This window comes from Aspergillus caelatus (genome assembly GCF_009193585.1).
Source record: "Aspergillus caelatus strain CBS 763.97 unplaced genomic scaffold BDV27scaffold_48, whole genome shotgun sequence".
NCBI lineage: Eukaryota > Fungi > Ascomycota > Eurotiomycetes > Eurotiales > Aspergillaceae > Aspergillus > Aspergillus caelatus.
In genome coordinates, this window is record NW_022475311.1 from 46,037 (window position 1) to 60,896 (window position 14,860).

Here is a 14,860-nt window from a genome sequence, read left to right on the forward strand (position 1 = left end):
GGGAATGGGGTCTTGCTGTGCCTGGACTATGCCAAGGATCTAGGCTATAAAACCCGACGTGTAAGCTCTACCGAAGCTCATATTGCATTGATCAAGACTCCTAAGCCAAGACTGTCATGCAGGTGGTAACCCGAGTTATGATATACCGAATTCGAGGATCGGGTTCAGGACCCGAGCACCTCGGGTCACCTGAGATGCTATAGACTATAGCATGGAATGTGTGCACAAACCAGCCTATCCGAATACGGTATGAAAAATGAGAGCCCTTCGATTCGTCATCTGCACGAATGAACTAACTATTCGTTACCTCCCTACAGATTTTAATGACACTAGTTCTACATTGGGTAGAAGTCCAGAACAAGACATGCATAACATAGATCGTCCCCAGCAGCAAATGACTTTAAGATTTGGAGCCGCTGCAAGTCTCCTTATTGATGCAGTCATTCAATCCAAAGGGCTGGATTTATGAATGCCATAGCCATTCGATGCACACATAGTTCCACCTAGTAAGAAAAGAAAATGAGACATCGATTGGATACTGCGCTCAGTAGCGCGGTTGTCGTAATACGGGTCCTCGGCTACTGTTGATCGGAGCGCCGTATAGACGGTTCTAACAACCCCGACAAAAATGAATTAGTAGATTGCTAGTTCCGAGGAAAATTCAATTGCTTGCTGCCCCGGTTCCCCGGTCGGTATTAGCCCCGAGCGGGTCCCAAGCTGTCCAAATCGCTACGGATTTGGCTGGACTCTCAGCAAGCTTATTCCATGATCCGCACTCTCCAGTCTTACCATCTTTTCCATGGGGAGCTAGACCAGTAGCCTATCGTTCTAGGGACCTACAAGTGACGTTAAGAGCTATTATCGTCGAGTCAAAAAGATTCATATACAAGGTTCTTTCTCGCGCCCAAGCATACTATATATATACAAGACCTCTCGACAGCCAAAGAGCGTCGGCAAAACAATTTCGGATAGTGCCAACATGATCACTGTGGAACAGTTTTCTCTACCAGGTACGCATCGGGAGTAATAATTGCGAAAGCCGGAGAAAAATCGGCTGCATATATAAAACCCCCCGGGTACTTCTTTCGGGACGACTTCCCGAGATTCCGATAAGATCGGCTCGGCTCGGGCGTCAAGACACTAGTACAATTGAACATAATGCTTATGTATCGTTGTTCCTTTTAGAATCGATACAATTTAAAGGAAGGGATATGAAGCGAATGCCAGGCACCATAAAATGAACAGAAATAAACCACATAAAATGGGTCTTATGTGTAATGATGTCTATGACCTTTAATGCAACCAAGATCGACTTTGATGCCCTCGAGGCGTCGGATCTTAAAATATGCAATGTCACCAAATGAAGAGGTACAGAGTCTTCATGTCATTGGAGCCATCCTCTACAATAGCACTGATTGCCGCTTTTTCCTTTCGGTCGTCATTCAACAAACAACCCTATACCCAGCAACAACACTCCAGAATCCCTGTCTCACTCAATATATCAGCGACATCTGAAAATATTGCCACTGGGACACGTAAAGAGGCGAGCATCCACGATTTTTTTATAAGTCCCTTAGTTAGAGATCTTAGGAACGGGCTATGCCGGTGGTAGCGCGCCGTGTAAGTATCGTTTGTGACGTGCATATGATTCTCGTCGACGAGGATGAGTGGGTTGTAGAGGTCGTCACATGTTCCAAGGAAGCTGTCGACAATAGCAGATTCGATTTGATGCAGTGCCAGTATTGTACAGCTCTCTGCTTTGTGTCATAGAACTTAATACCAGGGCCCGATGAGCTACTGATTCATTCCGAGCGGAGCTGCTCAACTATTGGACTATTACTGCTTCGCCGTCGTGGTTTCTGATATCTGAGGATGATTTCATATGACGCCTCTATACTGAACACGCATAGATAATGAAGTCCAAGTTCGTTAAACGTGTGACCGATGGCGGGCAGGCTTCCGAACGCCTGTGCAGAACCCACAGAGTGTGCATGAACGAAGCACTGGCATTTGATGACCAGCACGGGTTGGACGTGAACTGACCGAATCAGAGGGAGGGCCATCGGGCCCTTGTGAACTGGACGATAACGGCTCCTCGCTTGATAACGATACCCGCGCAATTTGGATCAATTTCCCCAGAATGGCATATTCCAATTTGAATTTGACACTGTATGCAACCGGCTTGAACATCACTTGCAGGGCATAGAGACCCGCATACTCGATCCCCACGACGGCTACATCGAGGATTAGAATAATAATATTGATGCCCAGTAGCTGGGTCAGTATCGTATAGTGAAGTCGGTCTGGTCGAAGCCGTAGCAATTTCGATGTTTCCCAGATATAGATGGAGGAGATGACGCATTCTTGGACAGCGAAGCCAATGAGCTGAATGTGTTCCATCACTTTGTATCCACTTGCAAACCGAGCTCCGTTAGGACTGAGGGAGCCGTACAAGAGAACAGTTGTAGGAACGTGAAATGCAACGGCATCGATGAGAATCATAATGAGAAGGAACCTGAGGAGCTTACGTGCCTGCACAACAAGATGAAGACGCGACCATAAAATGAGTGAATGTCCTGTTACCATGCAGTACCAGCTTATTATAATCAATGTGACGGAAACGTAAGCGTTAACTCCAAGTGGATAGATAAAAAAGATGAAGCCGAGGCCGTGTGGAATAAGACTACAGGATGCAATGAACAAGCTCCAGAAATACCAGCCCGTGTATCGCTTGAAGGTCGTGAGACATAGTGCAATTAGCTCGATTGAACTGTAAAAGACAATAGCTGCAAAGCTTGCAATGACGTATTTTTGTGGCTGGTCCAGTTCGTGGCCAGTGTACTGGGTGACTGGGCTCTGCGCGGAAGACATGGGAAGGACATGATTATGAAAGCGAGAAGGAACCTCTCAGAATCCATACATTCTAATGGACGCAGGAGATGTAGGTAAAACGAAGGATTTAGTGTTGTTGGGAAGATGTCAGGAGACAGACCGATCGTAGGCGTTGAGGAACGGTGTCCGAGGAGTTACGTCTATAAATCTAGGGGCATACGCACTACTCGTTCATATTTCCATGTCCCACCAAACGCTAGACCTACACACCGCATCGCTCGATATACTTAAGTTAGTAAAGGTGGGTGGGAAGAGGGCTTGAGCGGGTAACCTCTACCGATGTTGCCCAACTTTGTTGTGAACTTAGGGTTCATCCCACATTCTGGGTCTCCCATCGCTCGTGTTGTGTGGAACCAACCCAATCCTTCTGACGTCAAGACCACATTTAAAATTTCACCATTTGCTGGGATATCCATTCTTCCGAGGCCAACCTGCAAAGCCAAAACCATGGACTGTGCTGCCAAGGCCTATGAATTCGGGTTATGCACACTTGATATAACCATACAGTAACCATTTGGCCACTTGAGAATCAACTCCAGTTAGCGACACCTCTCACACAATAAGTTGATTTTCTCACTGCCAAGGTTTGAGTATCTGAGGAGGTGCGCGAAAGACACTTCTATTACTATGACGTGACCTTGTACCCATACTCGCTACATCCAAAGGATTGTGCTACCTTAAATTGTTTGAAGAGCTTAGGGAATCACCACATACAGGTTCCCAGCCCACTGCCTCGCTTGCGCACTTTGCTGATTACTGGTTTTGGAAGATCGGGAACTGTACACAAGACTTCCAAGACTAAACAAAGCCAGGGCGATGCTACTATTGTGACTGGAGACTACGATTTCTAACTATCCTTGTGCCAAAGGGGTCTATGGTTATCCTGATAGCCGTGTCTAGCTACTGTTCATATAGTAACAGCAAATAATGCCTACGGAGACACGAGACCGATGCTATTAGATCTGACCAGTGGCCAGTGTTGTTCCCATCCGTGCATGATCCCAACATCTAGGATGCGGAACCCATGTTGCTCCATCGCATGACGGCTTGTAGCCCCCCACGGATCAAGAAGCACCTTCGGCTCCATCATAGAGCTGCTATGCTACCATGGAATGCTCCAGTCAGCAAACTCATCCCAATTAGTGTGGATAACTAGAGCATGGCATCCCCGACAGGCGTCTTCAATGTCAGCAACCACCATCTGTGACGTTGTAGAACCAAAGATGCACTCAATCTGATCGAATCTTAAACGGGGGTCGTATAGGCGAACCTTTGCACCAAACCGGTGGAGACCCTGAGCGAGACTAATAGCCGTAGAGTTCCGCGTATCTAATGTATCCTTTTTGAATTGTCAATTTATTGCATAAAGTTACCCTAGGGCTATGTTAAATCAGATATACTCATGTGAATGGGTGTATTGACGCAAATGAAAATCATGTCTGCTGCCATGATATATTCGTCCATGGCGATGGAAAAAGCAATATTCTGCAGTCTCCTTCGCCAGGGACGCTGGCCGTCTTCATGGACCTTTTGCTCCGGTTCATCGAAAAAGATCTCCTCCAATCCAGGCTCGAAAAGTGGGAGATGGTTGGAGTTCCAAGAGTTGATTACGCTTTCATCCTTATCAACAACCGTGAATTTGACATCTGAGTTCTTCAAGGCAAGAACAATTGGAGTGAGAGCTCCTGAAATCCTATTGCGTTAACAGCCTTTGCCCGGTGAAGTCCCAATCCTAGAGGGATCCAGTATTTACCCACATATCTAGCAGCGACAAAGCAAACTTTAGTAACACTAGGACCCACAATCTGCCTTTGTGGCTCCAGGCCTTGTGCGACGCTTGAGTGGGCATTGGTCTTGGCTGCCTCTGAAGGTCTTGGGAGCTAGACTGGCTGCTCGGCCACCACCGGCCAACGCAGAAGCCCACTGCCGCCATTAGTAGTGGAAGGATTGGAGATATCATGATGAAGGGTCTAGGTATCTCACCGACTCAATATAGACATGCCTATGGACATCAGGGAGGGGGTCAGGAGAAAGGTGGTGGTGTTCTGTATGGTCTATGGCTTGGGAAGTGCACACCCTTACGCCACTACCTTAAATCATCCTCCATGAGCGTTCACCACCTTCCATTTACCCCTCCTCCTGTCGGGTGGCTCCGGCTCTCAAACTCAATACTGAGATTGGCAGCTGACGTTCAGTGTTGATCGATTTCTACATGATACTAGTTACATCTACACTGAATTGATACCTTGATAGGACACTTGACGCATTCTGTCTAGCCCAATTGGTGTCAACTACGTAAGCTGACGTTCGTCACAGGACCCTTGTCGTTTCCACACTGCTCGGCCGAGTATAAATAAAATATCCTTCCGATATTCTTGTCCTATTTACTTGTTTGTTCTCAGTTTCCGTCCTTCGTCGTTTCCGCCCCTTGTCTTGGTTTCTCGCTGTTATTACTCTAGGCCTTTTCCCATTGTGGAAGAAGTAAAGGGATCAGGCTCAGCTGTAGTCAGAGACCTTGTTCGTCTCACTGCAGCAACTCAAGTGACAGCAGGGTACTACAGCTGCTCATGGCGCTGTGCAGGGGGCATAAACGACAGTTCTTATCCAGGATCTCACCGCTTCTTGGGATAGTCAAAATGCAGCAGCAAGATCTGATCTATCATTTTTTTTTTTTTCTTTCTTCTCAGGGATTAACCACCGTATCGGCGAAATGTGGTCAAACCCCCACTTCCCAGCGGCGTCACCAAAGACGATCAGGTCTCGGCTCGGAGTCGAACTCCGTTGATGATCATTGGTCAATGTCTGTCTTTCTTTAGCTCGCCTCGAGCGAATTACCCCGCAATGGCTGTGCTCGAGATATAGGATTTCGGCCATGTTGCCCATCTTGCGCTGTCTTGTATTTATATTTTGAAATACAATCATTAAAGGGCCGTTCTGGTCCAGTGTTAAATATGTAGGCTACTAAATATTCTTATGGCATTTGTCACCTCTGCAGCCTGTCCTGAATTAGGGTTAGTCTTATGCCCGTGCCAACCATTCCCCACGAGGCCCACACACGATACGTACCCTATCATGCCAATTCTGTGACGTTCGTCACGGAATGCACCGGGAAACTCCCCGTTCCATAGACCTGACTACTCTGGATTTAGAGCACACAATGTCTGGTGAGCCTGATAGGCCGAAGGTCCAGGCCCTTCGCTGAAGTTTGTTGCTGAAACTTATGTCGCTTTGTCTTAGCCCACGGTACAAAGATGAGTTGAATGCCAGGCATTACAACTACCCCTCTACCCCTAAGCCTTATTTTTCAAGTTCATGCATACCGGACGATAAATCACATTTTCCCGTCTGCTTCACATTATCCCGCTAGCATACAATACCAACTCTTTGAACTCTCGCTCCTGAGACTCCTTGACCACCTCGGCCAATGCCAACCCATACGCGGAGAGAACAGAATAGGATTGATCCATAGTTGTTCACTCCAGGTTGACATTGACTTAGACTGATCACACTAGCGAGCACTGGACTTGTTTGTTGTAGCAAGTGCTATGACGACCATGTAGAAAGGAGGCCGAACGATGACTCCTACAGCAAGCGAGTTTAGGAGAACATGAAGGAAAGTCACAGCTCACAGAGCTTCGTCGAGGTCTTGTGTGGGGCTAGAAAAATGGATCAGTGCGACTGAAACCTATTCTGGTTTGCTTAGTGTGTAAGCAACGAGGAAAACAGCATCCTTTCAGTCTTTGGAATAGCCTGAGACATAAATCACGCTTGGTAGTCTTTCTCTGATCCACCGCATTGCCATTTGGTATGAGTCTTGTCTATACAGAAAGAAGTGATGTGTTCTCAACTGTAGAAAAAAACTGTTGAGAGTTCCGGAAAATATATGTATTCACGCGCTGTATAGGGAAGAAACTAAGAACTAGTAACTTCAACAGATTTCCCGGTCCCAAACACAATATTTAATACTTGTCCCCTCCGTGCGATACATTATCCCATCCAGAATAGCTATCACTACCCCCGAAGCACGGGGGCGGAAGTCACCGCAGTCGTGCCTCTTTCCCTAGGCTTCTTTAACTGCAAAATGCCACGTCCGGATTGCGCACACTAACGACACAAGAACCAAGATATAAACACTTCTATCATCAGCACACATGACAGACTATCAAATTGGAGTTAGTATCTTACCGGGGAGTCTGCATGGCAGTCAGGTTTACGTTCCTTGTTTTCGCCTGGCATGGTTACAGTGCATTTATTTCGCTTGCAGGTCTTTGATTTGTTGGTTAGTTACACGACTAGTTACTATTCTGTAATTTGGATGCTTACACCATGTATCCATTTGTCATCTTGGGCGTTGTCAGCTTGGGGCGAACGGGAATTACCCTGACTGCCCGGGGAAGAAGCATCTGCTGCACTAGCGTGTTGGGCTTCTATAGAGTCAGGAGTGCCGCGCTGGGCGGGAGCTCTCCTAACCCAAGCCTTCATCTCCCCATCGCTGCCTGGAGCTGTGGCAGTAGTGGTTGGACCAACGTGTTCGAACTTCTCGTGCGCATGAGCATCTGTGCAGTTATGATCCTTGTGGGGAGCAATAGTTGCACCCGCTGCCGTGGCATCATCGGTCCCCGACATCGGATCGGCAGTGGCTGTATTAGCATCTTTGAACTCCTTATGGGCATCGGCATCTGTGCAGTTATGGTCCAATTTGTGGGAAGCTATGGTTGCACCGGCACCTGCTGGCATGGCACCGTCAGTTTGAGAAATGGCATTGTCAGTGTTGGGATCGGTGTCTTCAGCTTCCTTTTGACCATGGGCATGAGTGTAGATATGGTCCGACTTGTCGGAAGTCAAGGTTGCACTGGGACCTGACAGCGTGGCATCGTCGGTCCGAGAAGCTGCATCGGCAGTGGTTGTGTCTTGGGTGCTGTCGACGGGAATCGCAATTGCAGGGCCCACAGACAAGAAAGCAACCGTAACGAGGGAGACAACAGTGAACTTCATGTTGAGATAGTCGGGAAGATAGAGGTGGCTAGCACAGAAATGAAATGGTAAAGCGATAGACTAATGAATGAATACTGTTGGGATGACTTATAACAGCAGAATTGCGAACCAGCCGCAGATATCTGGATTAGAAGAATTGAATGATTAAATGAATGAGTGAGTTGAATTGGGAAACAGAGTGATCAATGGTGGAAAACGTGATCATTTATATACCTAACATGCCAAGACATTGTCTCATAAAAGCCACTGGCATTCCACTGCGTCTTTCCCTTTTAACCCTTGTATAGACTTTACTTTTGTTAGCCATGACACTTCTATGACAGAAAGCCACCGAGCACTGATCGACATATATGTCGCCCAGTGCCCGGCTAGACACCAGACTTTGTTACACTGCGTCGGACAGGAAGCGGAAACGCCTTTATTGGGACAGACATGATTGGAGGGTGAGAGGAAATACAGACTCATTTTGAAGTACATATTACTCCGTACATTCAGCTCCGATATCTATCAATGTGCATTAATATGAGCGCCAGTCTACGGAGCCCCAGCCTAGGACGCACTTTTTCCTCCACTGAATTTAGTTATTTCTGGCAGAGATAGTCCCAAACTTACCCTCGTCCTCCACCTCACAACGGTAGGCCTAGGGTGGTTATACTAAAAGGAATCAAGAAGATGTCGCTGGATAAATAATTATTTGGCTAAAGACGGATATCTTCGTGTGACTACTCAGGCTAAGCGGCTTGAGATCAAGTTTCGCTTGACCATACCTGTCGGATTGAACGGTAGAGAAGACAGAAGACGAGTTTCAGGGAGACATTGGGTGAACAAAGGAAAGCCTTTCCGTAGCTACTGATGAGCCATAGAAGGACTGAGTTCTCAAACGGTCAGATTCTCTGGAGATCGCCACAAAACCCGGCTTTCTCTGTAGACACTACACGCTTAGTTTACGGATCGGCCTTTCTTTGTCACGATAGAGGCTTTCTCAAACGATGCCTAATTAATGTTACACTTTTGGGGCAAAGGTCTCCACAGACTTGAAGTGCCCTGTACAACCATATGAATGCTGGATCCTTTCCCGTTAGACCCTGGTAGTACAAGGAATAAATTCTTGGCATGTTGGGCCTCAGTCTATTCATTCGATAGGCTTCTGGCCACAGTTTAAGGAGAAGTTTGCATCCAGAGTACCTAATGATCTACTGCCAGTAAGCGCGCCTATGAACAGCATGCATGAATTTGGTGATACGACAAGTGGCGGAGACTCTGGGCTCAACTTTCACTATAGGGAAACGACGCCAGGGTCCAAGGTATTAAATTGGCTTGAGTAAATCTCTACTGAAGTAGTTCATGCAAATGATCTAGAAGCTCTATAGTTGTGCAAGATGCCATTGGCCCTGGCTCATAGTCATGATGGCAACTTACAATCGATAACGGCCTCAGTTGGATACAACGAACAGAGAAGTGTTAGGGTAGTGGGCTAGCCGTTTCATAATATCTTTTTGACACAATAAATTTGTGAGGAACCAATACCACATCTCTATCACTGCTTCCTGAAAGCTCTCCCGAGTAATGCTCACCCAACCTTGCGCCATGGACGAGGACGATTCTGATTCACCAACGGCCAACCTGTCGGTAAAGCCCAATTGACGCTCAGACCTTAGCCGGCCAAGTAAGTCTAGGCGCAGGGATCGCTCTATTCAATATCCACTCAAGTGCGTTACCCGCCACGCTTGTCCGAAAGCAATCATATAGATGATAGTGTCTGCTATCATTATGCCAATGTCTAGAATACACTATATAGCCGGATTGCATTATCTCAGTTAAGGCCTCTTGAAAGCTGACGCTTTCGGCGCAGACCTAGAGCTTTACCACTGCTCCGTAGTATCCAACCACGGTCCGTATCAGCCGACACATTGCAATCGTTTACAGTGCATGTAAGTGTCATAACATTAATTCTAAGACTTGTGGAACAGGCGTGATCTTAGTGGGTTAATATTAAATATGGATCGACAGTCCGCTGGAGTCGCCGTCGAAACCAAAAGTAAATCAAAACCTTCATGAGATAGGCATGCTGGCCAAGTTCTATGGAACGCCATTGACTAGCAGGGTCTTTCAGAGTTTGAACTAAGCGCTGAATGTATTGCATGGTGGGGAGAACAGAGTTATATTTGTCTAGGGCTCGAAACGCTAGTGCGCCCCGTACGACTTATCAACGCGGCCGAATATACTTCATAATCAGGCAAGGCGCTGGTAAAAAGGACCGCTGTGCGCAATGACTCTCATCATACCATAATGCAACCGATGGCTGATGTTTCTCCTGTAGATCCCATCGGCTGCACAGGCTAAAGCTCAACCAGCCTTTGCTCGAAGAACCAAATATCTTGGCCTGTACTCGGGCGATGGCAATATTATGCCTTACGTATCAGACTTCGAGCCTCGACCGGTTTGACTGTAGGTGTTCGGGCCAACCACGCCCAATGCTACGCTTCAGCCCAGTAGCAATCGAACGAAAGTTCTGCAGTCACTGCCCTTACAACCTTCCTGTTAAAGACTGCTTCACCCCCATCCTTGGCAAGCAAGCGCAAGCGTCGTTGCTCACGCATCCGCAGTTCCAAGCGCGCTGAAGGAGCTGGTGGAGCGACTGCAGACATGATCAGATTTCTAAGCTATCGACTGGAAATCATCTCGGTAGGGCCACGCTCTGGGAATGTTGGTTAAGTATTGAAAGGCCCTGTAATCATTAGAAGGAGTAACGCGGGAAATCAAATTATCCTTTTGTTGACTACCGGAGACAGCAACAGATTTGGAAACTCATGATACTACCACATTCTGGTGTCAATGATATACTAGATCTCGATAGGTTCATAGATCCATTGCTCTCACTTGTTCATTTTGCAAATTATGCTTTATACATGCCTTTAGCCTCATAGGGCAATATCAATCAGCATCGATGTGCATTGGTCTGCGGGCTACAGCAGTTGCATGTCTTCGACTCATCTATCCATCCTCTGGCCCAATTATATGGCTTTAACCTTGTGAAAGTGGAATGTTTCTCTAGCTTGAGTGAGATTTGTCTCAAGATCTTTCCCGATGCCAACCCAGGCCCTCGGCACATCATCTAGTTTACCGGCCTCTTTCATTCTTATCCCTTGCTCCGTCTCTGGCCACACATCCCATCCCCCAACTACCTGGTCTATCCCCTGACCCGCAGGAGTGTCGCGAATTTGGAGCACCAAATCATCATTTCCTAACGGCAGCGAGCACACATCCAAGTCCAACTGCTTTAGCCAGTTATGCTGGACGAATTAGAACATACGGGGTAGGAAGGCTTCTGCATAAGTTCGGTCCGCCTCATTGTTCATGTCCTGCGAAGGGTATCCCGTTATCATTAGGAGGTTGTCTGGACTTTCGACGCTCCGAAAGAAGGCGTGCATGGGCGGTAATTTGGGATTGGAGTCGGGGTTAGTGTAGGAGGAGCAGTGGGTGAGGATGTGGCAGAGCAGGTCGGTAAACTCGCTCGGGTCAATGGAATCTTTGGTCTTCAGGGTGCTGAGCCATATTTTGGTGATGGGTGGCATTGCCGCTTGCGTCGGTTTCCCAAGAGTAACGCTGTATATCCCAAGCAGAAATAGGCAACGTGTACTCTGTACAAAAGATTGATTTCAATCTCAGCCTCGTCCAGATGTGGGGGCCTAAAAGTGGAGCACTTCTTCGACCAGTTTTCAAATGCTACAGCCTTGAGCCTGTGTCTATCCAGACATAACATGACATTGATTTGGGGAAGATCTCCGGCAGAGCCATTAACTACTCTAGTACATACATTGATGCTGATCCAGAGCCAGAGTCTCAAACTTGGGCTTCGCCGCTACCCATCTTAAGGCAGATGTATCCCATGCCTAACCGGCGTGCAATGTTGCTCTTTCCGTTCCGACTAATAAGTAACAACACACCAGGAAGCTGCCTCTACCCGAAATTCAAATGGGGGCCTAACGCCTCTATAGATTCCAATCGTGTAGAGTATTCAGAGACTCAATCAATTCGTGTTATTTTAATTCCAATGGTTTCCTATATAGAATCTGGGGCATCTCCCATCTCCCTAGTACTAGCCGGACCCAGCGCCTGGGGTCAATGACTCAACATTACTAGCATGCGCGCCAGGATTTTGGGTGCACTCCTCCGTAGATCGAACAAGGGTACGTAATTCATACATTTTCTTCAGCTACGTGTGACAGAGACTCTGCAGTGATCGGTCAAAGTTTGGTAGAAACAAGGCGGCTCCCGGAAATCTCGGGGCAACCAAGGTCAAGACCGTAGGTAGTTTCTCTCCATGTGGGTCTTCTTTTTCTTCTGGGTATTTAATTCGACTGAGAGCATCATGATTCCAGCACGGCTTGTTCGTACCTACGGGATATTACCTGGTCCCCTTGCAGAGAATCCTTTAACTCCACATTCCGTACTAACTAATCGAATTTACCCCTTCGTTTTCATCGATCTTGGGGTTTGCCTAAGTGGCCATCATCAACACGTTCAAGACTTAGTTAATATACAGGGAGATATTCCGTACTGCGGTAGGGCACGGAAAGCTTCTTGTGGATCTGAGGATCTCGCGCTACGTTTTCTAGACCTGAATTTGATGTCAAATTTCGACTTCGCCGGTGGTATTGGATCGTTGGTTGGAACATTCTTTCGTGACTTATGCAGTTGACGAAAGCTTTGAAGAATCAATCTATCAGAGGAGAACCTTGAAGATCACATGCAAGCTATCCATCGTGTATCTATTATAAGCTCGTCCTATTATTAACCATTATGAGTAGCTGTGGACAGCCTCAACGATTCTTATAGAGGTCATCTAAGTCCTATTCTGCTATCGACTGCCCATAATAGGGGGGCAAGCTATTCTTTCCGCGCACATGCGATTCATAAGAGGGTAAATTCCAGATTACATTTATGCATCAACCACCCCTTTCTATTACTCTGCTGATACGGACCAGTGACCATTATCATATGCTAGCCTTTTGGACACGCAACATATCCAAGTGATATATTCAACTATCGGCCGTTTGCTTGACAAAGGAAGCTCATAAACATACCCTACTCCATGCTACTGCTAAACAACAACCAGAATCAAGTTGCGTTGTTCCTTCAGATAGATGTCATGTGGCTCTCCAACAAGAAATACCTAAAGCTTCCTAAAGAGCAGCCTTCTCGAGATTTCCCTGAAAGGTTGAGTCCTTGAATGGAACGGTGGCCTTCCCAAACTCGGCGCTCTCAAGTCCCTGTCTCGCGGCCTCGGGAAGAGACTCCCAGGCAATGAGTGGTAGATCGCGTCCCAGCGTATTAGTGAACTGCAGCTCGTGGTTGGTTGGGAAGTTGGTGAAGTATTCCACCTTAGGCCTATCGCCCTCACGCGGGGGGTTGTCCGTCTTCTTGTAGCTGCCGTGACCAGATGCTGCACCGCCCAACAAGGTTGGGTTATCGTTGGTCGGGTTATTTACCCAGATAACAACATTCTCCCAGTCATGACGGTGCGCACCCGCTGATACTCCACTGTTGGGCATGTCCTTTGGCATATACCAGGCATACATGATACCGTAACGGCCATTATGCCAGCCGCCGCGCACGTAGGTCTGCCCTTTACTTTGGTCGCGGCACCCGCCTGTGGCGCTACCGGTGTCTTGAAGACCTCCACTATACAACAAACGTTAGTAAATCTGCATCTTTCGTCTTGTTTATAATAGTGTACTTGGGGTTTATGCTATACGACGTAATATTGACGACTTACCTCACATCACCGTTGGCGGCAACGGCCGGGTAGGATTGACAGCCATGTGCAATGTGTAGATATGGCTCGAACTTCTTATAAGCGTTTCCAGTGGCAGAATTGGGTACGGTCTCGGGGAATGGTGTGATAGAGTCATGATTCACGACTGCGCGTTTTTCCATGGGGCTGCCCTGCACTGCGATGGCAGCAGCCAGAATGGCCAGGATGTTCTTAGGAACCATCTTGATGGCTTTGGAGGATTTGTTCTTGATTGCGTGAAAACACCGGTTTGATTCTCTGTGTCTGGAGTGAAATATGGGAGGAGTACTTGCTTATATGTCTTTTCTACTGACATTGGCTTCTTATATAGAAGGCAATTGATTACCGACGTCCGCCAAGACGCAACAGGCAAGGATCTTGCCCGAGATGCTACTAAATTGCTACGGGTGACAGCATCTCCGAATACCGACTGCAGCAAAGGATCCACCATCTTCATGCCTACTAGCAGATCCTTCCCGCAGTCTAGCCTAATGACGATATTCAATCACTATCAGTCTCAGCCTCTATGTAGGCCTTAGGGCAACGGCTAACAAACTTTCGGCAGGACGAATAGATTAAACCCCGAGACCCTTCCAACCAAGGGTTCTACTCGGCCTAATGTACTGGAGTCCAGATTTAAGAATCTTCCAATCGAATGCAATGCACCTCACCACATGGAACATATCGATATTGATTTGAAACCAGGCAACAGCATGAGCATATGCAGGTACCGCCAATCAATGTCGGAACCGGAAGTAGCCAAAGCCGGTTCATCCGTATCAATCGTTGGCTCCACTTGATTTGAGGGGCTTAGATTGAGAGACTATACCCTATGACACGTGGGGACTGCAATTGATTTCAAACGCTGAACATATCCAATCGTGCATTGCTGCGCCACTGCCTGTGGTGATCAAGTTTCTTGAATTGGTCAGGGCCCTGTCTGCAGAATGATTAGTAATCATTCAAGTCTAGGCGCACTGAGTCCATCATTTACCTTCTATGGACGCGGGAACATGTATGTCGGATGTATGTATCAAGCTCCAGATATTTTTGCTGGGATGTAGCAAGCAATTTCCGCCTTCAAGGTTTGTGCATGGGTCAAATACAATGCCGGGAAATCTTGCAAAGTCAGCAATACTGTCTCTGAGGTCTCATTAACGATGAGAATAGCAACCT

The 14,860-nt window shown here is 47.2% G+C and overlaps 5 protein-coding genes across 5 annotated transcripts; all 5 read right to left on the reverse strand.

Moving 5' to 3' along the window:
* Positions 1 to 1,929: 1,929 nt before the first annotated feature.
* Positions 1,930 to 2,871, reverse strand: BDV27DRAFT_170628 (uncharacterized protein; the record flags this gene model as incomplete). Its single annotated transcript, XM_032075358.1, has 1 exon — positions 1,930 to 2,871. One exon carries the CDS (start codon positions 2,869 to 2,871, stop codon positions 1,930 to 1,932), a length of 942 nt encoding a protein of 313 aa, XP_031929685.1.
* A 1,123-nt stretch (positions 2,872 to 3,994) lies between these two features.
* On the reverse strand, positions 3,995 to 4,825 carry BDV27DRAFT_155745 (uncharacterized protein; the record flags this gene model as incomplete). Its single annotated transcript, XM_032072198.1, has 3 exons — positions 3,995 to 4,221; positions 4,293 to 4,585; positions 4,650 to 4,825. The coding sequence occupies 3 exons, from the start codon at positions 4,823 to 4,825 to the stop codon at positions 3,995 to 3,997; spliced, it is 696 nt and encodes a 231-aa protein (XP_031929686.1).
* A 2,137-nt stretch (positions 4,826 to 6,962) lies between these two features.
* On the reverse strand, positions 6,963 to 7,887 carry BDV27DRAFT_155746 (uncharacterized protein; the record flags this gene model as incomplete). Its single annotated transcript, XM_032072199.1, has 3 exons — positions 6,963 to 7,025; positions 7,078 to 7,158; positions 7,216 to 7,887. The coding sequence occupies 3 exons, from the start codon at positions 7,885 to 7,887 to the stop codon at positions 6,963 to 6,965; spliced, it is 816 nt and encodes a 271-aa protein (XP_031929687.1).
* A 2,477-nt stretch (positions 7,888 to 10,364) lies between these two features.
* BDV27DRAFT_155747 (uncharacterized protein) lies at positions 10,365 to 11,462 on the reverse strand (the record flags this gene model as incomplete). Its single annotated transcript, XM_032072200.1, has 2 exons — positions 10,365 to 10,525; positions 11,201 to 11,462. 2 exons carry the CDS (start codon positions 11,460 to 11,462, stop codon positions 10,365 to 10,367), a joined length of 423 nt encoding a protein of 140 aa, XP_031929688.1.
* A 1,611-nt stretch (positions 11,463 to 13,073) lies between these two features.
* Positions 13,074 to 14,129, reverse strand: BDV27DRAFT_170630 (NPP1 family protein; the record flags this gene model as incomplete). The annotated part of the gene is made up of 2 exons (XM_032075359.1): positions 13,667 to 14,129; positions 13,074 to 13,572 (listed from the first exon to the last, which is right to left on the reverse strand). Exons 1-2 carry the CDS (start codon positions 13,885 to 13,887, stop codon positions 13,074 to 13,076), a joined length of 720 nt encoding a protein of 239 aa, XP_031929689.1. The 5' UTR covers positions 13,888 to 14,129.
* Positions 14,130 to 14,860: the final 731 nt, after the last annotated feature.